Source organism: Haematobia irritans, chromosome 3, assembly GCF_050003625.1.
Source record: "Haematobia irritans isolate KBUSLIRL chromosome 3, ASM5000362v1, whole genome shotgun sequence".
Classification (NCBI taxonomy): domain Eukaryota; kingdom Metazoa; phylum Arthropoda; class Insecta; order Diptera; family Muscidae; genus Haematobia; species Haematobia irritans.
Genome location: NC_134399.1, coordinates 218277426 through 218303631, shown reverse-complemented (window position 1 = coordinate 218303631; position 26206 = coordinate 218277426). Strand labels below are relative to the sequence as shown.

Here is a 26206-nt window from a genome sequence, read left to right as displayed (position 1 = left end):
ATAGTATCGAAATAGAAGATCTATAAAATGGTGCAGGGATTAGTATATTCGACCCCACCCGACCTTAGACTTTCCTTGTTTGTTTTTTGTTTTGTTTTTTGGTTAATAAATTGATGATATTTCGCTGACAAATGAAGTTTATGCAATATGACATTGGCATCACCCAACATGGCTGTCATTTTTTACGCAAACACTGTCATTTTGGTACTTTAATTATTATGTCACATTCATCATTCGTGTTATTTATGTTTTTGTGCTAAATTTACAAATGCATTAATGGAAATAATTGCATTTATTTTGGTATAATATAATTGTGTTATGAAATACATTTCATAAATAAACGAAATTCACATATATTTTATTGAATATTCATTGACAAAATATTTTTTCAGTGGCATATGTGCTTATTATTTTGAACAAAGAAATATATCTTTTTATTGTTATCCATCAATAATAAAATAATTCGGAGAAAACTTAAATATGAGCTAAATAATGGGGGGAAAATGTGCGATCCATTATACGTCGATGGTCCCCAAATTTAAACGCCCAGGCTGCAGTTTACTTTTGGGCTCATACGATTTATACCCTGTCACTATAGCATAGACATGTATCGAACCACCGCGATCGTAGTTTTTGGACATTTCTTTCGAGAGAAACGAGCCTTTTAAGAACGATTGACAACTTGCATTGGGTTTCCACACAACAAATTTTTTTTAAATGGTCAAATGTTCATTCAATATTAAATTATGTATTAAATGTATAGATAGGTTCCATTATTTTCAGGCTCACTTAGATTAGTCAGCCCATTGCACATTATTTAAGTGTTTTCGGTAAAATTTGGCATTGATTGTGTTGAATCTTAATATTAGAAATTTTAATTCTTTAAATGATCAAATATTTAATTTCATCATAATTCCAGGTTATATAAATACACGCAAAGAAAAAAAAAAACGTTTGGAAAACGTGTACCGAAAACGTTTTTCTTTTGTTAGAGTTTTTTGAATTGCTTCGAAAAGTATACTCTTTTATCACCAAAAAAATTCGTTTGTCACAAGATTTTTATTTTTTCAGTAAAAAAAGTTATTTTTGAACCAACAACACAGTCCATTTCGTTTATATCAAACACTGTTCTTTTCTAAATTTAGGTCTTTAATAAGACACATTTTACAGTTCATAGTAAAAATTTAATATAGTGGAATGAAATGTTGAAAATTTTTTCGGAATCTTCCGATCATATCTGGAATATATGTAAAAAAAAAAAAAAACTTTGGTCGAAGCAGGGATCGAACCCACGACCCTTGCCATGCAAGTCAGACGTGCAACCACTGCTCCACGGTGCCCAACTAAATGTATTTTTCTGTTAAATAAACTCGGCTCGTGGGCGCCGCAAGCTATGCTATATAAATATAACTTAGATATATGGGTAATTGTCTATTGATGACAATAACGGCTACATGGCTCAGTGGATAGTGTGTTGACTTACAAATTGCATGGTCCGCGGTTCGATTCTCCGTCCAGGCGAAAGGTAAAAAAAAAATTAAAAATTTATAAAATCGTATAATTTCTTCTACATTGTTTGTGTTACAGAAAAAGGTGCTAAGAACTATACAACTTCGTGGAAGTGGGAAAGATGTGAGGGAAAATGCAATTAGCCAGAAAAAAATTTTTTTGAGTTAGTCTTTATGAAATTGTTTTTACATCCTGGAAAAGAATAAACGTTTATCACAAAAAAAATATATTTTTCTTCCAAATACACTTCCTTTCAACGAAAAGCAAATGAGAAACGAACTTTGTTTGTCTAAAATTTCGTTTAGGAGGAAAGAATTATTTTTTTGCGTGTAGTTTAATACATCATTAACGTGGTATCTTAAAAGTGTATGTTTAATTTTAATTAATTTTTTTTGTAAATATTTATCTTAAACAAAAATAAAACAATTGAAATTAAATCGATATTTGCAGCAGCAATGCATATAAAATTGCTATCACACATGGTTGGTATGGTGTGGAAAGTTTTCCACCAATGTTACAAATGGCAGTAGAACTTTATCATGCATGGAAGTGAAAATAGCAACCTATTTAAACTTTATTCTTCCCCTCTAATGAACACGAGAGAAGAGGAAGTTAAATTGCATTTACTGTGGGTATCTCAACACTTTCAGGTTTATTTCTTAAGGCGAAATAAAGAGATAATACTGACAAGATGGAGAGCATTGTGTGTCAACGTTGTCTTCCATGTGAAAAATATCATATTAGCATGGCATAATATGTTAAAGTTGAGCGAGCGTGTGCCAAGGACGTTTGTAAGTTATTCAATATAAATTCTATGGAATAAAGAATAAATTATGCTATAGCCTCCATCATAGGATGGGATGGATTGATATATTGGTCGAAGACCCTATAGCACCGGAAAAAAATGTAAACTGTTTTATAGGAAGAATGTACTAACTAGTACGAAAATTTAACTAAATTGTATTTACATTTGAGAGCCACCGTGGTGCAATAGTTAGCAAGGTCTTGGGTTCCATTCCTGCTTCGACCGAACACCAAAAAGTCTTTCAGCGGTGGATTATCCCATTTCAGTAATGCTGGAGACCAGGGCTGCCAATTTTGCCGATTTATTGGCATTCTGACGATATTTTATTCAAACAAGTAAGGAAAGTCTAAAGTCGGGCGGGGCCGACTATATTATACCCTGCACCACTTTTTATACCAACCACCATAGAATGACGACGGGGGTATAATAAGTTAGTCATTCCGTTTGTAACACATCGAAATATCGATTTCCGACTATATAAAGTATATATATTCTTGATCAGGGAGAAATTCTAAGACGATATAACGATGTCCGTCTGTCTGTCTGTCTGTCTGTTGTAATCACGCTACAGTCTTCAATAATGAAGCAATCGTGCTGAAAATTTGCACAAACTCGTCTTTTGTCTGCAGGCAGGTCAAGTTCGAAGATGGGCTATATAGGTCCAGGTTTTGATATAGTCCCCATATAAACCGACCTCCCGATTTGGGGTCTTGGGCTTATAGAAATCGTAGTTTTTATCCAATTTGCCTGAAATTTGAAACCTAGAGGTATTTTATGACCATAAAGAGGTGTGCCAAAAATGGTGAGTATCGGTCCATGTTTTGGTATAGCCCCCATATAGACCGATCTCCCGATTTTACTTCTTGGGCTTATAGAAACCGCAGTTTTTATCCAATTTACTTGAAATTGGAAATCGAGAGGTACTTTAGAACTGTAAAGAGGTGTGCTAAAAAGGGCGAGCATTGGTCCATGTTTTGGTATGGTCCCCATATAAACCGACCTCCCGATTTGGGGTCTTGGGCTTATAGAAACCGTAGTTTTTATCCAATTTGCCTGAAATTGAAAATCTAGAGGTACTTGAGGACCATCAAAAGGTGTGCCGAAAATGGTCCGTATCATTCCATTTTTGTGGTAATGCCTCCATATAGACCGACTTTACTTCTTGAGGGTATAGAAGGCGCACTGATCATGAAAATTGCTTGAAACTCAATGTAAAATTTCCAGATTTTACTTCTCGGGTGAAAATCTACAGATTTAAGATTTCAAATCAAGACGGTATTTTATAATTTTCTTGCACACTTACAAGAGATGTTAATGATTCCTCTAAAACTTAAACAAAAATGGTTCTTATAAATCCGGAATCTGATATAGTTCTCATAGGTGAAATCTTTAAATTTATCTTCGGGAAGTGTCCTCAAGTCCTCAAGCCCTCCTGAAATTTCAAAGGAAACCCTAATATTTGGTTCATGGTGGTGGGTATTTAAGATTCGGCCCGGCCGAACTTACCGCTGTATATACTTGTTAGATCTAAATCTTCGATACCACATCACATCCGTCAAATGTGTTGGGGGCTACATATAAAGGTTTGTCCGAAATACATACATTTAAATATCACTCGATCTGGACAGAATTTGATAGACTTCTACAAAATCTATAGAGTCAAAATTTAAGTCGGTTAATGCACTAGGTTGGAACACAATGTTAGTAAAAAACAAGTAAGGAAAGTCTAAAGTCGGGCGGGGCCGACTATATTATACCCTGCACCACTTTGTAGATCTAAATTTTTGGTACCATATCACATCCGTCAAATGTGTTGGTGGCTATATATAAAGGTTTGTCCCAAATACATACATTTAAATACCACTCGATCTGGACAGAATTTGATAGACTTCTACAAAATCCATAGACTCAAAATTTAAGTCGGCTAATGCACTAGGGTGGAACACAATTTTAGTAAAAAAAATATGGGAAACATTTAAATCTGAAGCAATTTTAAGGAAACTTCGAAAAAGATTATTTATGTTTTATCGCTCGATATATATGTATTAGAAGTTTATGAACATTAGAGCCATTTTTACAACTTTTCGACTAAGCAGTGGCGATTTTACAAGGAAAATGTTGGTATTTTGACCATTTTTGTCGAAATCAGAAAAACATATATATGGGAGCTATATCTAAATCTGAACCGATTTCAACCAAATTTGGCACACATAGCAACAATGCTAATTCTACTCCCTGTGCAAAATTTCAACTAAATGGGAGTTAAAAATTGGCCTCTGTGGTCATATGAGTGTATATCGGGCGAAAGCTATGTATGGGAGATATATCTAAATCCGAACCGATTTCAACCAAATTTGGCACGCATAGCTACGATGCTAGTTCTACTCTCTGTGCAAAATTTCAACTAAATCGGAGCAAAAAATTGGTCATATTTGTGTAAATCGGCCTAAAGCTATATATGGGAGCTATGTATACATCTGAACCAATTTCAACAAAATTTGGCACGCATAGCTACAATGCTAATTCTACTCCCTGTGCAAAATTTCAATTAAATCGGAGTAAAAGATTGGCCACTGTGGTCATATGAGTGTAAATCGGGCGAACGATATATATGGGAGCTATATCTAAATCTGAACCGATTTCAATCAAATTTTGCACACTTGACTACACTACTAATTGTACTCCTAGTGCAAAATTTCAACCAAATTGGGGTAAAACTCTGGCTTCTGGGACCGTATTAGTCCATATCGGGCGAAAGATATATATGGGAACTATATCTAAATCTGAACCGATTTCTTGCAAAATCAATAGGGTTCTATTCTGACCCAAATTAGGAACATGTGCCAAATTTGAAGGCGATTGGACTTAAATTGCGACCTAGACTTTGATCACAAAAATGTGTTCACAGACAGACGGACGGACGGACAGACGGACATGGTTATATCGACTCAGGGACCCACCCTGAGCATTATTGCCAAACACACCATGTGTCTATCTCATCTCCTTCTGGGTGTTACAAACATATGCACTAACTTATAATACCCTGTTCCACAGTGTGGCGCAGGGTATAAATATGGAAAATATTTAAATCTGAAGCAATTTTAAGGAAACTTCGCCAAAGTTTATTTATGATTTATCGCTCGATATACATGTATTAGAAGTTAAGAAAATTAGAGTCATTTTTACAACTTTTCGACTAAGCAGTGGCGATTTAACAAGGAAAATGTTGGTATTTTGACAATTTTTGTCGAAATCAGTAAAACATATATATAGGAGCTATATCTAAATCTGAACCGATTTCCACCAAATTTGGCACGCAGAGCTGCAATGCTAATTCTACTCCCTGTGCAAAATTTCAACTAAATCGGAGTTAAAAATTGGCCTCTGTGGTCATATGAGTGTAAATCGGGCGAAAGCTATATATGGGAGATATATCTCAATCTGAACCGATTTCAACCAAATTTGACACACATAGCTCAATTAAATCGGAGTAAAAGAGTGGCCAACACTGTGGTCATATGTATATATGGGAGCTATATCTCAATCTGAACCGATTTCAATCATATTTGGTACACCTGACTGTAGTACTTATTGTTCACCTGGTGCAAAATTTCAAGCAAATTAGGGTAAAACTCTGGCTTCTGGGATATATATGGGAGCTATATCTAAATCTGAACCGATTTCAATCAAATTTTGCACACTTGACTATACGACCAAGTGTTATGTTTGTGCAAAATTTCAAGCAAATCAGGATAAAACTCTGGCTTCTGGGTCCATATAAGTGCATATCGGGCAAAATATATGTATGGGAGCTATATCTAAATCTGAATCGATTTATTCCAAAATAAATAGGGTTCTATTCTGACCCAAAACTTGTGCAAATTTGAAGGCGATTGAACTTAAACTGTGTTCACAGACAGACGGACGGGCGGACAGACGGACATGGCTAGATCGAATCACTTCTCGCCAAGATATGTGGTCAAGTGTGAGTTGTGATATATTATTTGGTCAAGTCGGGCGACTTGGAGCTTTATTTAAAACTCAACCGTTCTGTGGAAATTCTGGCATTACAGTATATAGGATATGACTAAGATATGGGGAAATCATCACAGAATTGTGTGTAAAGTGTGGGAATTTTGGCGATATTTGTATAAACCGGAAAAACGAATATATGGAGGCTTTATCTAAATCTGAACCAAATTAGATCAAACTAGACACACTTAAATATTGGAGAAAATACCCATTGAAAATGAGTCTAAAATATGAAATAGTCTACCATATTTTCCCAATTCTGGTGTACATATATATGAGAGCTATATATAATTTGACATGTATAGTTAGAATAATAATTCTGCTATCTCTGCAAAATTTCACGTAAATTGGAGTATAACTCTAGCCCCCGTGGTCATTTGAGTGTAAATCAGGCGAATATATATGGGAGTTATATCCAAATCTGAACCGATTTCAGCCAAATTTGGCACACTTGCCGATACTGCTAAACGTACTCCTTGTGCAAAACTTGAAACAAGTCATGGCTTTTGAAGCCATATAAGTGCAAATCGGACGAAATGTATATATGGGAGCTATATCTAAATTTGAACCGATTTCAACCAAATTTGGTACACTTACCGATACTATTAAACGTACTCCTTGTGCACAATTTGAACCAAATCACGGCAAAACTCTGGCTTTTAAGGTCATATTAGTGCAAATCGGAGCCACCGTGGTGCAATGGTTAGCATGCCCGCCTTGCATACACACGGTCGTGGGTTCGATTCCTGCTTCGACCGAACACCAAAAAGTTTTTCAGCGGTGGATTATCCCACCTCAGTAATGCTGGTGACATTTCTGAGGGTTTCAAAGCTTCTCTAAGTGGTTCCACTGCAATGTGGAACGCCGTTCGGACTCGGCTATAAAAAGGAGGTCCCTTGTCATTGAGCTTAACATGGAATCGGGCAGCACTCAGTGATAAGAGAGAAGTTCACCAATGTGGTATCACAATGGACTGAATAGTCTAAGTGAGCCTGATACATCGGGCTGCCACCTAACCTAACCTAACCTAACCTAGTGCAAATCGGACGAAAGATATATATGGGAGCTATATCTAAATCTGAACCGATTTCAAAGAAATTTTACCAAGCATTGGTAGAATGTCAATCCTACTCTCTATGCAAAATTTCACGAAAATCGGTAGTAAACTTTGGCCCCTGTGGTAATATGAGTCTAAATCGGACGAAAGATATATATGGTAGGTATATCTAAATCTGAAACGATTTGGCTAATATTTTGCAAGTTTTTCGAGACTCATCAAATATTTGGACATGAAGAACATCAGTTGATAAACATGCCAATTATGACCTGATCGGGGATAAATATATATGGCAGCTATATCTAAATCTGAATCGATTTTTTCAAAATCAATAGCGATTGTCTTTGTCCCAAAAAAATGACCCTATGCCAAATTTGAGGACGATCGGACTTAAACTGCGACCTGTACTTTGCGCACAAAATACATGAACAGACAGACAGACGGACATCGTTAAATCGACTCAGAATTTAATTCTAAGACGATCGGTATACTCAACGATGGGTCTCAGGCTTTTCCTTCTTGGCGTTACATACAAATGCACAAACTTATTATACCCTGTACCACAGTAGTGGTGAAGGGTATAATAAATAGATTACTAAGTGAAAATTGTATTAATTTTTTCCAAAAAACAAAAAATCCGACAGAGCCAGAACATTTTTTAAAAAGGGTAGTGGCACCACCCTACTGTCCGATCAAATCTCATATTCATACCAATGAAAGTTCATAAGATATATCCGTTCCAAGTTTGAATGGGCGGTGGCACGCCCAGTCATAACCAAGTATAGCCACGGTCTATTAGCAGGACAACAGTGGTTATGGTTGAGAGGTGCCACGCCAAATCATGACCAAGTATAGCCAAGGATTATTACCAGATTAACAGTACAACATTGGGAAAGTTTCATGACAATCAGTCCGTTAATATGGCCGCTAGAGCTATTTTTAATAGTGGAAGTGTCACAGTGGCACCACTTTTCCAAAAGATGTGTAGCCTATGTCACTCAGTGATAACGTAGCATTATAGTGGAAGAATTTGTAAAGGGTGATTTGTTAAGAGCTTGATAACTTTTTAAAAAAAAAAAACTCATAAAATTTGCAAAATCTCATCGGTTCTTTATTTGAAACGTTAGATTGGTCCATGACATTTACTTTTTGAAGATAATTTCATTTAAATGTTGACCGCGGCTGCGTCTTAGGTGGTCCATTCGGAAAGTCCAATTTTGGGCAACTTTTTCGAGCATTTCGGCCGGAATAGCCCGAATTTCTTCGGAAATGTTGTCTTCCAAAGCTGGAAGAGTTGCTGGCTTATTTCTGTAGACTTTAGACTTGACGTAGCCCCACAAAAAATAGTCTAAAGGCGTCAAATCGCATGATCTTGGTGGCCAACTTACCGGTCCATTTCTTGAGATGAATTGTTCTCCGAAGTTTTCCCTCAAAATGGCCATAGAATCGCGAGCTGTGTGGCATGTAGCGCCATCTTGTTGAAACCACATGTCAACCAAGTTCAGTTCTTCCATTTTTGGCAACAAAAAGTTTGTTAGCATCGAACGATAGCGATCGCCATTCACCGTAACGTTGCGTCCAACAGCATCTTTGAAAAAATACGGTCCAATGATTCCACCAGCGTACAAACCACACCAAACAGTGCATTTTTCGGGATGCATGGGCAGTTCTTGAACGGCTTCTGGTTGCTCTTCACTCCAAATGCGGCAATTTTGCTTATTTACGTAGCCATTCAACCAGAAATGAGCCTCATCGCTGAACAAAATTTGTCGATAAAAAAGCGGATTTTCTGCCAACTTTTCTAGGGCCCATTCACTGAAAATTCGACGTTGTGGCAGATCGTAAGTCTATTCATGATGAAATGTCAAAGCATACTGAGCATCTTTCTCTTTGACACCATGTCTGAAATCCCACGTGATCTGTCAAATACTAATGCATGAAAATCCTAACCTCAAAAGAATCACCCTTTAAAATCGCATAAGTAGTTTAATTAATCTCCATTTTTTGCGATTTTGTCCCCACTGTGCGCTGGTACGAATTTTGGTCCAATTTTGGAAAAATGTTGTTCCAAAATAAAAATTCATTGAGGCAACGCTGATCTTAATTCATTCACTCATGCTCTCAAATTTTTTCTCTAATTCTGCCTATGTGGGTTTTTATGCTATTCGTTTATTTAGAAGTCGCACTTGTTAGATTTTCTAGCGCATATTAACAGTAATGAAGTGGCACTATGATGGAATGAATATAAAGGGTTTTCCCATAAGAAGTGTTATTTTGAATCACTTGGTATTTAGGCAGTTGTAATTTCTTAAGTTAAAGCTCGATGGCTAAGTCAACGAGCAAAATATTTGATTCTGGGACCAAGAATTATTATTGAAAAACAGCTTCATCCTTAAACTTGAGTGGTTGATTAATTATGGGACGGGGGTCATTGGACCTTATTTTATTCAACATTTTTCGAAATTGTTTGTTTTAGGATAATTCTTAGGGTAATTTTTCATACTGTTACAAACGATTGTTTATTTCTCGCCTCCTCATTCTCGGTCGTAACACGAAAGGAAATCTTTAATTATAAAACAAATCAATAACCATAAAATGCAAAAAAATAAAGCAGGATATTTTCTAGAATACATTAATGGTGAATACCTACGGCATTCACAAGTACACCCTCAATTTTGATTTATTGCTTTTAACCTCAAATCACTACGGATATACGGGCTACTTATTGTAGTTTTTCCAAAACAATAATTACCTAATTGCATGACACAAATCTCTAGTACCGATAATGGCCACTTAACAATGGCGTGTTGGCCATTTTTGACACAAACAAATTAAAATGTTTCGTGATTGTCATGAATGTTCGGTCATATGGTGTGGTTACCTCAAAGTGATATTAATGCCATTAGTGAATGAGATTTCAAGGCTGATATGTTATAGGGGTCATTTTGAATTGGTATAGAAACAAATCAAATTTTGCAGTTTTGTCATGTGAAGAAATCGAAATACGAATACTAAGAAGAGAGAGTCCAGTGAAATTTTAGCTACAAATGGAGTTTTTAATTAATAAGACAATTTTGGTCGAATTTGTATGAGTAAATATTCAAAACATTTTGAAATGAAGACTTGTCGAATAGTATTCGGTTTAATTGCTATTGAAAAAACACTATGCGAAAGTGTTCAATTAACCGAATAATCGAAAAATTTTAGCATTCTAACGATAACTTTAATAACTTTATTTCTGAATGCAATAAACAAAATTGCTTTTGTAATCTTGTAGAAAATAAAATAAACTGTCATTGGAATAAATCGGTCAGCTGTCAGATAAGGGTGTTAGAAATAATAGCAACCTAAAATTGTTGGCAATACATATGAGTCACCTGGTGCAGATGAGTAACATCCCAGAAAAAAATTGGAAGTTCTTCCAAAGGCACAACTTTAAAAGTACTTCCAGAAGATGCACTCCCAATGATGTTCTTTATTTTAACTACCCAGGAAGTTCTTTTAATTCAATTTTTTTCTAACATGGCTTTTTCATACTTTTAATGAGAAATTTTAACTTTTTTTCAAATAGGTTAAAAACAGAATAAGAATTCATAAAATGGTAGGTTAGGTTATGTGGCAGTCCGATGTATCAGGCTCACTTAGACTATTCAGTCCATTGTGATACCACAGTGGTGAACTTCTTTCTCTCATAAATTGGTACAAATCATTTAAATTTTGTCAAAAAAAAAAAAAAAAATCTGAAAAAATTGTTAATTTTTGAAAATATTTGGGGTCAAACGTTTCCGACAAGCGTTACAATCCATTAAAAATTATACAAAATTATATAAATTATTTAGAATTTTTATCACAGAATTTTTTAATTTACATCCAAAACATTGAGTTCGGATCACACCTAAAGAAGTGATGCAAATTCAGTGGAATTCTGTTGAAATGGAGGACTTCCGTCCTATGACAAGCCCATATTAAATTCATCGTTCCTGCGTCAATTTTGCACCACTTCCGGATCCAAAAAGAATATTTTCATTACTTTTTTGGCTACGCTTTTTTTGCTGGGATTATTATTATTTTCTCCATTGACTTTTGTGCAAAGTTTAAAATTTCCTCTCAAAACTTTTGTGTCAAAACCTGTCGAGAAACTTTTCTGCTTCATGTGGTCTAACTGCCGGTAACATACGTAGATAAAATAAGTTTTGTTATCACCATATTCCTTGTTTTTGTGGTCTCTTCATCCTATTGAAATGTAAATGTGTCAATGTGGTACAAAACTTTTGTTTTCTATTGTCCTCCTCTGAGGAGAAAGACAAAGTGCAAAATTTTTAAAAAAGTTAAATTTAAAAGGCGATCGATAGATACTCTATTGGAGAAGGTAGAATTTTTAATATATTTTTCAAATTCCTGGTATACAACTAGAACAAAAAATTTTGAAATACACATAGCATAAAAGTAAAAGTTTGTTAGATGCCTGATTAATTCGGTATATCGGTGGAAATGAGTGCTAGGAAAAAAAAAAAAAAAAAAAAACAAAAAAAGGAGATAAAACGGCCGTAAATTCGGCCTGGCCGAATCTTATGTACCCTGCACCATGGATCGCGTAGAAACTTCAACTATAGACTGTCATCAACAATCGATTAAGTTGGGTTACGGTAACAATTGTCAATGGCAAGTTATCTTAGTTATCTTAACAAACTTCTTTTAATTGTAAAATAGTCCATACGGGGTATATCTTAAACAAAAAACCAGCCGATTTAGTATATAATTCAGTTTGCCAAATTTTCTACAGAAATAAAATTTTGACAAAATTTTCTATAAAAATAAAATTTTGACAAAATTTTCTATAAAAATAAAATTTTGACAAAATTTTCTATAGAAATAAAATTTTGAAAAAAAAAAATTCTCTAAAAATAAAATTTTGAAAAAAAAAAATTTGTATAGAAATAAAATTTTGACAAAAATTTTCTATAGAAATAAAATTTTGACAAAAATTTTCTATGGGAATAAATTTTTGACAAAATTTTCTATAGAAATAAAATTTTGCTTAAATTTTTTATAGAAATAAAATGTTGACAAAATTTTTTATAGAAATAAAATTTTTACAAAATTTTCTATAGCAAAAATAATTTTCTATAGCAATAAAATTTGGAAAAAATTTATTTGGAAATAAAATTTTGACAAAATTTTCTATAGGAATAAAATTTTGAACAAAAGACTGTCATCAACATTCGAATAAGTTGGGTTACGGTAACACTTGTCAATGCCAAGTTAACTTAAAACTTCTTAACAAACTTCTTCTAAATTGTAAATTAGTCCATACGGGGTATATCTTAAACAAAAAACAGCCGATTAAATACGTATATAATTCAGTTTGCGAAATTTTCTAGAGAATTAAAAAATTTTGACAAAATTTTCTATAAAAATAAAATTTTCGAAAAATTTTCTATAAAAATAAAATTTTCAAAAATCGTATATAATTCAGTTTGCCAAATTTTCTACAAAAATAAGATTTTGACAAAATTTTCTATAAAAATAAAATTTTCGAAAAATTTTCTATAAAAATAAAATTTGCAAAAAATTTTCTATAAAAATAAAATTTTGACAAAATTTTCTATACAAATAACATTTTGAAAAAAAAATTCTATAGAAGTAAAATTTTGAAAAAAAAAATTCTATAGAAATAAAATTTTGACAAAAAATTTTCTATGGAAATAAATTTTTGACAAAATTTTCTAAGAAATGAAATTTTGTCTAAATTTTTTATAGAAATAAAATTTTGACAAAATTTTTTATAGAAATAAAATTTTTACAAAATTTTCAATAGCAAAAATAATTTTCTATAGAAATAAAATTTGGAAAAAATTTCTTTGGAAAAAAATTTTGACAAAATTTTCTATAGGAATAAGCTACTCTTGTAGTTTAGTCAATGTATGGTTTTAAGCTGAAATAAAAAAACAACAACAATGCTTAAAGAACAAAACCAATAATAACAAAACAAAACAAATGAATAAAATTTAGACAAAAATTATTTATAAAAATAAAATGTTATAGAAATAAAATTTTGAAAAAAATTTCTATAGAAATAAAATTTTGAAAAAAAATTCTATAGAAATAAAATTTTGACAAAAATTTTCTATGGAAATAAATTTTTGACAAAACTTTCTATAGAAATAAAATTTTGACAAAATTTTCTATAAAAATAAAATGTTATAGAAATAAAATTTAAAAAAAAAAAATTTATAGAAATGAAATTTGAAAATAAAATTCTATAAAAATAAAATTTGAAAAAAAAAATTCTATAGAAATAAAATTTTGAAAAATAATTCTATAGAAATGTTATAGAAATACAATTAAAAAAAAAAAATTCTATAGAAATAAAATTTTGACAAAAATTTTCTAGGGAAATATGTTGAAGTGCCTTCAACAACTTTTTTCCTTTAATGAAGTTTATATTGAACATCTAACAAAATTATTCAATAGAATGAAAAATGAACTTGTGTATGTTAATAATAGTCTTATGTATATTTTAAAATCAACTGAATTTTTGTCATTAATTACATCACGATTTCATGATTCATGGCAACCCTATATCCAATTGGCCTACTCATGAAATTAAAGCTTTTGCTCAATTGGATAAAGGGCCACCATTTTAACGTAACTTCCACTGAAATTTTAGCTGAATTGCATTACTCGAGTTCTTAATGTTTGGCTTGTGTTTCACTTATGCAGCTACAACACAAGCGGTAAGACGGAAAGCAGATCACCTAATAAATTGTACTTCATATTTAAACTGAAATACTTTTGCCTTTTCTTTGTTTTTTTGCCTTGGAAACTACCAAATTGGATATAATTTTGGGAGTTTGCAAGCATATTTACAGTCCACTCTCGTAGATCACCCAAAATTATACATGGTCCATCGATCCGTCAAGGAACAGCTCCAAAAATCGTATTAAGTTACTGGAAAACGTTAAACTACCACTTTGCTCAAAACAAACTCATCTACTCTAACTTAAAGGCAGAGAAATGGAGAAAAGGTACGTCAGTTTTATTTAATATGTGAACGGTTAGGGATTGTGCATTTATGAATATAATTCTGCGAACGAAAATATTTGGCAAAGAAAACATAGTGCACGAGAATAGTGTTTCTCGTCATTTTAATTTTTGATCTTGGATTTGTGTGCTGTATACAGTCTTTCAATTACGTTGGGAAAGAAGAAAGAAATTAATGCTGAATTATCCTATCAATCACGTTGGAAAGGAAAAGTTCTAGAAGTTTTCTTGGCATGAAGAAGTAAATTGCCCTGAATTGGTTACCCCTCGTTTATGCAATTAGGGTTTTTTTACATACCGCTTCACGAGCATATTGTATGAAAAGAGTGCACTATAAGAAATTCGGACTCGACATGTTAATGTCAAGACTATCTTAAGGCTCCACGAGCATAAGCACCTAAAGAGATTCATCACGGTCAAAAAGCATGAGCTAGTAATAATATGACATTTTTTTATTGAATCTAATGTTATAGGTACTCATGATATTTGTGAATAACCACTATACACTGAACTCACCACTATTAGTCTATTGTATAAAATAGCTTGTTCTGTTCTCTGTAAGATTTATATCACAGTTTGGAAAGAGAAATTCTCTTTGATAGCCAGCACGTACGAGATTCTCTTATATACTCTTTCGAGACTCTCATTCTCTATCAGAAACACACACACATACAAACTCCCAGCGTCAACTTCTAGCTTTACTCTTCATTGTGGGATCAGTTATTGGTAGTTTATTTGAAAGTTGGTATCTCTTCGAAAATGTTGACAGCTACTGAAGTTGGTGTAACTTTGGCAGATTTGATAGTTGGCTTACGCGCGACATAAGAGGAGGAAGAAAAATTGAATTGAGGAAGACACAATACGAGAATTGAAAGTATTGGGACTTGCTAAGTGAATAATTAAATAGTTGTAAAAGGTGTCAAAAAAGCAAATTAGTTTGTCTAAAGGCCAAAATTGGAAGATTATTGGTCTACTCTAGAGGAATTTATTAGAAACTTAATTTGTGCAAGTGGAAACTCAACGATTACAAAACAAAGACTTTGTTAAATTATTAAATATGCTATGTGAATATTATTAAAGAAGTTTTACTATTTATGGTAAAAGTGCAGTGAGATTTTTATTGGATTTTTTTGAGTTGAATTTGTATGGACATTAGACGTCCGACAACGGAAAAAATCCTGACCGCAAAAATTACAGGCAAGGGGCTCAAGAAGTTCCTAAAATAAAAAGAAAAAAAATTATTTTCACACATTAGTGCTATTGGAACACGTTTTCACAAATTTAGAAAAGTAAACGACAAGTGAATTGGAAAAAAAAGTTGCTAGATAACTGTACAACGAAGTGAGGAACATATCAACAAGCCATACGAATATTTGGAGGGAGACAAGGAATAAGGTATGTGTGTTTTTTTTTTTGGTTGATACCTTGATTACTTTAATGCATCCCAGTTGTTATTATTATTTCTTTGTTGTTCTCTCGCCTACATTCACTTAACGTGTTTTTTTGTGAATTCTATACAGAGTGGCCAGATTGTAGGCCTGAACACTGGTATTTTTTCATTCACGGGCTAGTGATATAAACCATTTAGATACCCCGCGGTATAAAACGCAGGAACAAGATCTTCCTAGGCGTTCTAGATTCATTTTTATCAGTAAGTTTTGGTGTGAACGTCTTTGCAATCGAGAAAGGCAAAGTTGATTCTACGTAAGGTGTGAACAATAATCACAGTTTTAGTCCCCTCAACGAGGGAACGACCGTTGATTGAAATCACGATTTAGACAGCTGACAAATCAGGATATCCTAAAAGGGAAATATAAATAAGAAAGTGTTCTATTTTCGAAGTGATAGAATGTTAGTGAGCGGACACTAACGTTACCTGTCTGGAATTTACAATTTTCTGCGACCACCGAGTCATTGTGCCAAAGGATTAGCACATGACCTGATTTTCATCTCATATTAAATAACAGAACTTTCCCTTTTATATGTATATACACGGAGAACCCTGGGACTTAAGATATGCAATTTATTTGATTTGGGGGGCACAGGCAAAGAACATCTTGTATCCCAGTATTATGCAATTAGACCCCTTGATATGAACTTCGCGAATATTTATATAATTATGTGGATATAAATGAATTTCTCAATTCTTATTTTTATGTTATTGAAGCAGTGCTTAAGATCTTGCTACGGCTTTACGGTCACTTTATAAGTCCACGAAAAAAGTCACAGAGGGAAATATCGAAATATTTGCAATTGAAAAGTTGAAAAAGAGAAAAGAAAGAACAAACAATTGGTTGATACTATGCGCCTTTAATCAAACTAGGAACAGTAATACAATTCAATATGATTAGGAATTTTTAAATTTTCAAATTAAATTAAATTTTTCAATTATCTTACAATTGACTCTTTAATTAAACTCGGAAGAGTAGGACAGTTGAAGAATTATGAATACATGTACATTATGGAAGTGATTGAGGCATAATAAACCAATTGGAAAAAAAAAAAAAAAAAAAAAAAACATTAATTGAGTTTTGCAATCAACATCAATTGAAAATTTAAATGAATTAATTACAAAAAGAATTAATTGAAATTTGCTAATGAAACCAATTTTTTTGTAAATATTGTATTTTTTTGATGCTCAATTAAAACTTTGATTGATCAATTAATTTTGTGACTGAATCTGAAAAAGAAAAGAAAATTTTGTATGTTATTGCAACATACATGTGAATAGCCATATAATTGCACACATTGATCTGTTGATTGATTTTAAATCTAATACCCATATTTGAATTTCTGGCGGTGATAATATGTTCGTATGGTAAATCGTGAATTGACTATATTTTATTTTATCATTGGTCTAATAATTTGCTTTCGGAAAATCAGGTATAATCCGATTATGACTGGTTATATCGACATATAAATACACTATTTTCAATGAAATTTGTATGAAAAGGCCTAGTTAATAATCTGGGGAATCGGTAGCATTTTTACGATATTGGAACCAATCTTCGAAGAAACCTTGGAATATTTTACCTGTATCGCTCATACGAGACGTCTTTAAAATTTTGCGAATTATTCTGGAATTTTGGACGGTAACGGATTAAGTAAGGATATTGTATTTATCATATCGTATAACGCTTACATACTTAATTACTTGGTTCGAGAGATAAATAAATATTTTGTCTAACAGTTGTATTGCAACTTTATCAATCGTTCGCTTTATATCCGGGAGGATGGCTTCTCAGAAATTCATTTTTTTATCCGATCAAGTCGTTACGTTTTGCGCGGATTTTGCGAGCCTGGAGGAAAAACCTCAGAGATTCTCTGGATTACAAGTCGAACTTGACGATTTGGAACGGCGATGGCATCAACTCGTTAAAGTTTACGAGGTTGAGATGACTGAGAATACGGACATTACAAAGCAGACACAGGAGTCTATCCACGCAAAATTTGCGGAATCGTGTAGGTCTTACAAGACATGCAAATCTTTGATTCTGGACCTTATACAGAAAGATAAGGATATATCGGATCGGACTGATGTGAGACCATGTTCGAATTCCAGAAACTGCGATGAGTCAGGATTCGCACTAAAAGTACCAGCTTGCGACACCGAGATCTTTAGTGGGGGTTATGATAAATGGCCGAGTTTCCGAGATATGTTTTCGGCAATTTATATAAAACATCCGAAGTTATCGCCAGCACAAAAGCTCTTTCACCTAAGAGCGAAAACTCGCGGTGAAGCGAGCCAAATCGTCAAACAATTTTCTTTAACTGACGATAACTTTGATTTTGCGTGGGAGGCACTTAGTCAACGGTTTGAAAATAGGCGTATACTTATAAATCACCAGTTGCGGAGGATTTTCGAAATTGAGAATGCTACTTCTGAGAAGGGAAAATCATTGCGGAATCTTCAATATACCATTAATAATTGCTTATCCATGCTGAAAACGTATAATGTTTCGACCATTTCGTGGGATCCCCTTCTGATATATTGGGTTTCAACCAAACTTCCGGAAGAAACTTTGGCAGCTTGGGAAGTCTCTTTGAGTGACCACCGACAAGTGCCGACATGGGAACAATTAGATGACTTCATCACCAAACGTTTAAATATGTTGGAATCCATTTCCGATATCCGGAAACCTACGAGTCCTCCTGTAACTTCCCAGAAACCTCAAAAATCACAGAATTATCATACAAAGACTGAACATAACTATAGACCGTGTAAAGTATGCAAGAGAAATCATGCTTTACGCAGTTGCCCTAAATTCAAATCTTGGCCGCTTAAGGAGAAACAAAAGTTCGTTACAAATAATAATGTGTGTCAAAACTGTCTCTCATATGCGCACAGGGCTCAGGATTGTCAAAGTGAGTATGTTTGTCAAAGGTGCCAGCAGCAACATCATACACTACTACATCCTGAAGTTTGCCAAGATGGTAGTCAGCTTAATCCGCAAGCTAATTCCTTCCATATTGAGACTGAAACGTTTGAACAGCCTACCACTTCTAGTGCAGCTTATTCTGATACACAAAATGTACGAACTCATTTCGCTGTATCAGGAGAATCTACCATTTTACCCACGGCCCTCGTGGACATTGACAACTATGGAGTAACTTTCACTATCAGGGTATTTATTGATCAAGGATCTCAAGAGTCGTTTATTTCGTCTAGGGTCGTAAATAGATTTTCAATACCAACAAAGAAATCGTTCACAACAATTTCTGGTTTGGGAGGAACTTTGTTAGAAAATTCTTCAAAGATCTGCCGTCTTACGTTGAAATCACGAAAGTCTAACTTTGAACACACTGCACCAGTGATAGTAGTAACGACTTTGAATCAATTGATGCCATCGTATCCGACTTGCGTCACCGATTGGACCGAATTAAATAAGATCGACTTAGCAGATCCGAATTTCTTGCACCCTGCTCAAATCGACATGCTAATGGGAAGCGATATACTACCATATATTTTGAAGTCGGGTGTAATAAAAAATATTGCTGGCAATCTCTTGGCGCAGGAAACAGAATTCGGTTGGATCATAAGCGGTAAACCTAGTGTACGATCCGTTGAAACATTTGCTTCGTGGATTACACATCCAGATACTTTAAACGAAAACCTCAAACGTTTCTGGGAATTGGAAGGCATTAATACTGAAAACACTCCATCTGAGGATGATAAATGGTGTGAAGAATTTTACAAATCAACAGTCAAACGTCGTCCAGATGGCAAATATATCGTTCGACTACCATTTAAGGACCATACGAATACACGAACGTATTTAGGATCGTCAAGACGTGCAGCAATGGGGCAGTTTCTGAGAATGGAAAAGACATTGAGCAAGTCCCCGAAACTTGAACAGGAGTATAATAAAACTTTATCTGAATATATTGACCTGGGACACATGGAAGCCACCAATGATGTGGAGATTTGCAAGGATGCTGACTATTTCTCATATTATCTACCCCATCATGCTGTAGTAAAGCCTGAAAGAACATCTACTAAGGTTCGAGTGGTGTTCAATGCCTCAAAAAAGACTAGTACCGGATTTTCTCTAAATGATATCCTACATACAGGGCCACCACAACAAAATGATTTGATGAACGTCATATTGAGATGGCGATTCTTCAAATATGTTTTCAATGGGGATATTCAAAAAATGTACCGTCAGATCTTCGTTCACGATGAAGATCGACAATTTCAAAGAATTCTGTTTCGAATATCACCCTCTAACACTATTCAAGATTTTTGCTTAAAGACGGTCACATTTGGTGTTAATTGTGCCCCTTATTTGGCTATCAGAACTTTACATAAGTTGAGTGAAGATGGGGAATTAACACATCCGACGGCAGCTGCAATTTTAAGAAATCAAGTTTATGTGGATGATATACTATCTGGTGGTTATACAGTCACTGAAACCACGGCAAATTTGAAAGAACTGATTCACTTACTGAACTCCGCAGGGTTTCCTCTAATGAAGATAACGGCAAATCATCGCGACATTCTTCAACACTTTCCCCCGGAGGATCTTCTAAACGAAGATTTCTTAAAATTGGAGGACGTTAGTGAAACCAAAACATTGGGCATTCGTTGGAATGCCATGTCAGATCATTTTTTTTATAATGTCACTAACATTTCCATACCTTCCGAACCAATGACAAAGCGCAAAATCTTGTCGATTGTAGCTAAACTTTTTGATCCTGCGGGTTGGCTCGCTCCCATCATCGTAGTAGCAAAAGTCTTGATGCAACAGCTCTGGATTGACGGTACAGATTGGGATGAAGAAATAAGACAACACACTTTCGAAAAATGGAGTTTTTTTATTTCTCATTTTCACGAAATAAGAAACATAAAAATTCCACGATGGGTTGGATTTACACCGGAACACAAAATCCAAATTCATGGATTTTGCGATGCCTCTGAAAAGGCATTTTGTGCATGCTTATACATAAGAGTGACTACCTCGAATGACACATTTTCGTCAAATTTATTAGTTTCAAAGAGTAAAGTAGCACCTTTAAAAACAATAAGTTTACCACGACTAGAGCTGTGTGGAGCGGCATTACTCTCAAGGCTTCTCAAATCTGTATGTGAAACTCTTACTTTACCAATTTCTGAAATTTACCTGTGGTCGGATTCTACGATAACTTTGGCATGGCTCAGTAAACCGCCCTTCCACTGGAAGACTTTCGTAGCTAACAAAGTTTCTGAGATTCTCGATAATGTAGGCAATGTCACATGGAGACATGTCCCAACAGCTGACAATCCAGCAGACATAGGTACGAGAGGCACTACGGCATCGGAATTGAATGCGAATAACCTTTGGTGGCATGGACCGAATTGGTTGACACAACCTTTAGAATTTTGGCCAAAGCAAACTTCACCAAAGGAATTGTCATTGGAAAGGAAAATTAACACCAATCACACTACATTACAATCAGAAGAGATTTTAGAAAGGTTTTCTTCACTTGATAGAGCATTGAGGGTTATTTCATTCATGTATCGTTTTGTCAGGAAATGCCAGAAAAGATTAACACCTCAAATGGAAACCCAATTTATCACAGCAGCGGAAATAAATTATGTTAAGATTCAATTGATTATGATTGCGCAAAAGACATATTACTTCCCTGAATATAGTGCTCTGCAATCTCGGAATCCTATAAGTTTGAAAAGCCGCCTATTGACACTAAATCCCTTTTTAGACGAGAATCAATTATTACGTGTTAATGGCCGCTTGGCGAATGCAGATATAAGTTATAATGAACGACATCCGATCATTCTCCCAGAAAAATCTCGATTTTGTAAATTGTTCATCGATTTTACACATAAAATAACCTTACATGCTGAACATCAAATCATGTTAAGAGCTATACGACAAGAATTTTATGTTATCCGACTAAAGAACTCTGTCCGCCATTGTATACGAAATTGTCGAACATGCAATATTTACAAAAATCGAGTTAAACACCAAATAATGGCTGCCTTACCTGTAGAAAGGTGTAGGTTTTCATTACCGTTTACCAACACTGGAGTGGACTTTGCTGGGCCGTTTGACTTGAAAACGTCACGCCTTAGAAATGCAAAAATTCAGAAAGGATACGCAACTGTTTTCGTTTGTTTATCAACACGAGCCATCCACTTAGAAACTTGCTCCGATCTATCGTCGGAGGCCTTCTTAGCAACATTCAGTAGGTTTGTCGGTCGCAGAGGTTTCCCGAATAAAGTCTTTTCAGATAATGGGACAAATTTCGTCGGAGGGAATCGAATCCTAAAACAAGAATACAAATGTTTCCTCCGATCCGCGGAAAAGGCTTTAGTCTCGAAATACAATGTTCACAACTTCACTTGGCACTTTATCCCTCCACACGCTCCTCATATGGGAGGTTTGTGGGAAGCGGGGGTAAAAAGTTTGAAAACTCACCTAAAAAAGGTTGCCGGTACTTATAAATATACCTTTGAAGAGTTTTCTACTTTACTTATTCGCATTGAAAGTATCTTGAACTCACGCCCGTTATCCCCTATCAGTGAAGACCCATCGGAATTGGCACCGTTGACACCAGGCCACCTGATCAGGGGTGCTGCGCTAACTGCTATCCCCGAAGATATATCTGATGATCTCTCATTGTTGAATCGTTGGCAAAGACTGAAGATAATCCAATTACACTTTGCCAAACGTTGGAAAACGGAATATATTTGCGAGCTTCAACGCCGATATAAATGGAAAACCGTACAAAGCAATCTTAAGGAAGATGATTTCGTAATAGTAAGGGACGATCAATTACCGCCTACTGAATGGCGTCTTGGTCGAGTGATAAAGGTTTTTCGTGGTAATGACTCGAATGTTCGTGTTGCGGAAATCAGGACTAAAAACGGAAATATTGTTCGACCTTTAAGTAAATTATGTATATTGCCCAGTATCTAACCGTTTGTTGCTTAGTTTCAAAATCCGTTCACATATTAAATAAAATTTTACGTTTCAGCAATACTTCCAGCGTACCCAAATGCAAGGTGTGCCACGAGAGACATTTTTTGAAGGATTGTCTCACATTTTCCAAAATGACTGTCATCGAGCGAAGAGAAATAACCAAACAAAAGAACTTTTGTTTTAATTGTCTATGCGCATCACATACCCGAGAATGGTGTCCATCTCGGAAAACATGCATCGTATGTAATCGTCATCATCACACGATGCTGCACACCGAATACACTCCTCAATCCCACCAGCAAAAACAAAGCTTCCTGCGTTCAATTTATCAAAAATCAAGACGTAGCCCCTCTACATCAACCAGAACGAAACAAAACGAACATAATCGAAAAGCAGCAAGTAGCCAACGAAAATCCAGTTCGAAATCTTACGTAAGCGATCGCCTTAGCAACCGCAACCGAACTCATATTTTCTTGCCCACAGCTCTGGCTAGAGTTCTCAGTCCACAAGGTCCCATGAAGGCGCGGCTTATACTTAATTCGGGCGCAGCACAAACTGTAATTTCGACTGGCCTGGTTGAAAGACTGCGTTTGCCTACCACATATAAAGGAAACAAACGTTTCTGTACCATAAATTTATTGTCATACCATGATAAATCAGCCAAAGTCCAAATTTCTGGAGAAGTAAGGTCGCAGCTTAATACTACATTTCCCGAAGCTACCACTGATAAGAAGTTAATGAATGTTTATAATCACTTAACCGATCTTGCCGATCCCAATTTCTTTAATCCGACCAATATTGAAATAATGCTTGCCAACGATCTAATTCCACATATTTTACGAGCCGGTCTTATCCAAACTTCCACATCTATGCCAATAGCTCAAAGCACGGTTTTTGGCTGGACCATATCTGGGCCTTGTCATTTTTAATGTTGCCATACTGCAAGGGGGGCGACATGTTGAAGTGCCTTCAACAACTTTTTTCCTTTAATGAAGTTTATATTGAACATCTAACAAAATTATTCAATAGAATGAAAAATGAACTTGTGTATGTTAATAATAGTCTTATGTATATTTTAAAATCAACTGAATTTTTGTCATTAATTACATCACGATTTCATGATTCATGGCAACCCTATATCCAATTGGCCTACTCATGAAATTAAAGCTTTTGCTCAATTGGATAAAGGGCCACCATTTTAACGTAACTTCCACTGAAATTTTAGCTGAATTGCATTACTCGAGTTCTTAATGTTTGGCTTGTGTTTCACTTATGCAGCTACAACACAAGCGGTAAGACGGAAAGCAGATCACCTAATAAATTGTACTTCATATTTAAACTGAAATACTTTTGCCTTTTCTTTGTTTTTTTGCCTTGGAAACTACCAAATTGGATATAATTTTGGGAGTTTGCAAGCATATTTACAGTCCACTCTCGTAGATCACCCAAAATTATACAAATAAATTTTCTATAGAAATAAAATTTTGACAAATTTTTTTATAAAAATAAAATTTTTACAAAATTTTCTATAAACATTTTCTAAAGAAATAAAATTTGGACAAAATTTTCTATAGGAATAAAATATTGACAACATTTTCTATAGAAATAAAATTTTGATAAAATATACTATAAAAATAAAATTTTGACAAAATTTTATTTAGAAATAAAATGTTGGTAGATTATTTATGGCAATATGGACTAATTTTTGTGTGATTGGGTGTCGGCTATATATAATTACAGACCGATATGGACCAATTTCGGCTTGGTTGTTAGCGGCCATATACTAGCGAAATGTACCAAATTTCAACCAAATCGGATGAATTTTGCTCCTCCAAGAGGTTCCGGAGGTCAAATTTTGGGATCGATTTATATGGGGGCCATATATAATTATAAACCGATATGGACCAATTTTTGCATGCTTATTAGATACCATATACTAACACCACGTACCAAATTTAAACCGGATAGGATGAAATTTGCTTCTCTAAGAGGCTCCGCAAGTCAAATTTGGGGTTCGATATATAATTATATATAATTATGAACCGATATGGATCAATTTTTAATGGTTGTTAGAGACCATTTACTAACACCACGTAACAAATTCCAAGCGGATCGGATGACATTTGCTTCTCTTAGAGGCTCCGCAAGCCAAATCTGGGGGTCGGTTTATATGGGGGCTATACGTAAAAGTAGTCCAATATGGGCCATTTGCAATACCATCCGACCTACATCGATAGCAACTACTTGTGCCAAGTTTCAAGTCGATAGCTTGTTTCGTTAGAAGGTTAGCGTGGTTTCAACAAACGGACGGACGGACATGCTTAGATCGACTCAGAATTTCATCACGACCCAGAATATATATTTTGTATGGGGACAATATTTCTATATGTTACAAACGGAATGACAAAGTTAATATACCCCCTCCTATGGTGGAGGGTATACAAAAACAGACCGATTTAAACTAAAGTCCGAAAACCGTTATCTGATATCGGTATATTTCTATAGAATTGTTTGACTTGAATAGCCTGAATATTAATGTGAATATTGTCTATATAAAAATGGTATATTCGAGGAATTTGTTTTGAAGTAGTTTTATTTTTCGTCTTCAGATATATTTGCCCAATAATACATTCCTCCTTTGCTTAACATATATATCAAGGGAAGTGGTTACTGAATTTTTCACAGGCTTGCCGATAATTATACCTGAAACTTTTGCTAGGATGCTGTGACTGCATACACACACACACTCTTTTCCTACCTTCGTATTATTTTACGTAATTCAAATATTGTGTACTTCTAGGAAAACTTTTCTATATCATTTGGTTTACCTAATGACCATAGAGATAAAAAGTTTTTTTTTTTTTTTGTATCACATTGATTATATATTTTAGTTCTTATGGAAATATATTGATGTCAATGTGGTATAAACTTTTGCTATCCATTGGTCAATATGTAAAATAATTAAAATGGCAAAATTAAAAAGTTGATCAATAATTTATCGAAAGATATATTTTGTTAAAAATGTTTTAGATTTTTTGTATCCACAATATGGGTTGAGGGTAAAAAAAGGCTTGTAACACAACGTAATACCGATATTCGACTGCTTCTAAGATGATTTAACAATATCCGTCTATTTTTTGTAATCACCTTACAATCCTTAGCATTGAAGCTACTGTTTCCAAAATGGACACAAATTCGTTTTTTTGCCTGCAAGTAGGTCAATTTTGATTCATATTTTCATACATTGTATACCAAATATGTATTCAAGGATCCAAACCCTTGATCCAATTCCTGTAACAATGTCTAAAATAATAGCTGATGGTGATATTTCACAAAATT

At 34.4% G+C, this 26206-nt stretch overlaps 2 protein-coding genes across 2 annotated transcripts in view; both read left to right on the top strand.

Moving 5' to 3' along the window:
• Positions 1–26206, top strand: part of LOC142232176 (uncharacterized) — a 212278-nt gene that overhangs the window by 127776 nt on the left and 58296 nt on the right. The gene's annotated exons all lie outside the window — the stretch shown is intronic.
• On the top strand, positions 13834–24212 carry LOC142232178 (uncharacterized). The gene is made up of 2 exons (XM_075302895.1): positions 13834–14431; positions 22923–24212. The coding sequence occupies exons 1-2, from the start codon at positions 14421–14423 to the stop codon at positions 23794–23796; spliced, it is 885 nt and encodes a 294-aa protein (XP_075159010.1). The 5' UTR covers positions 13834–14420; the 3' UTR covers positions 23797–24212.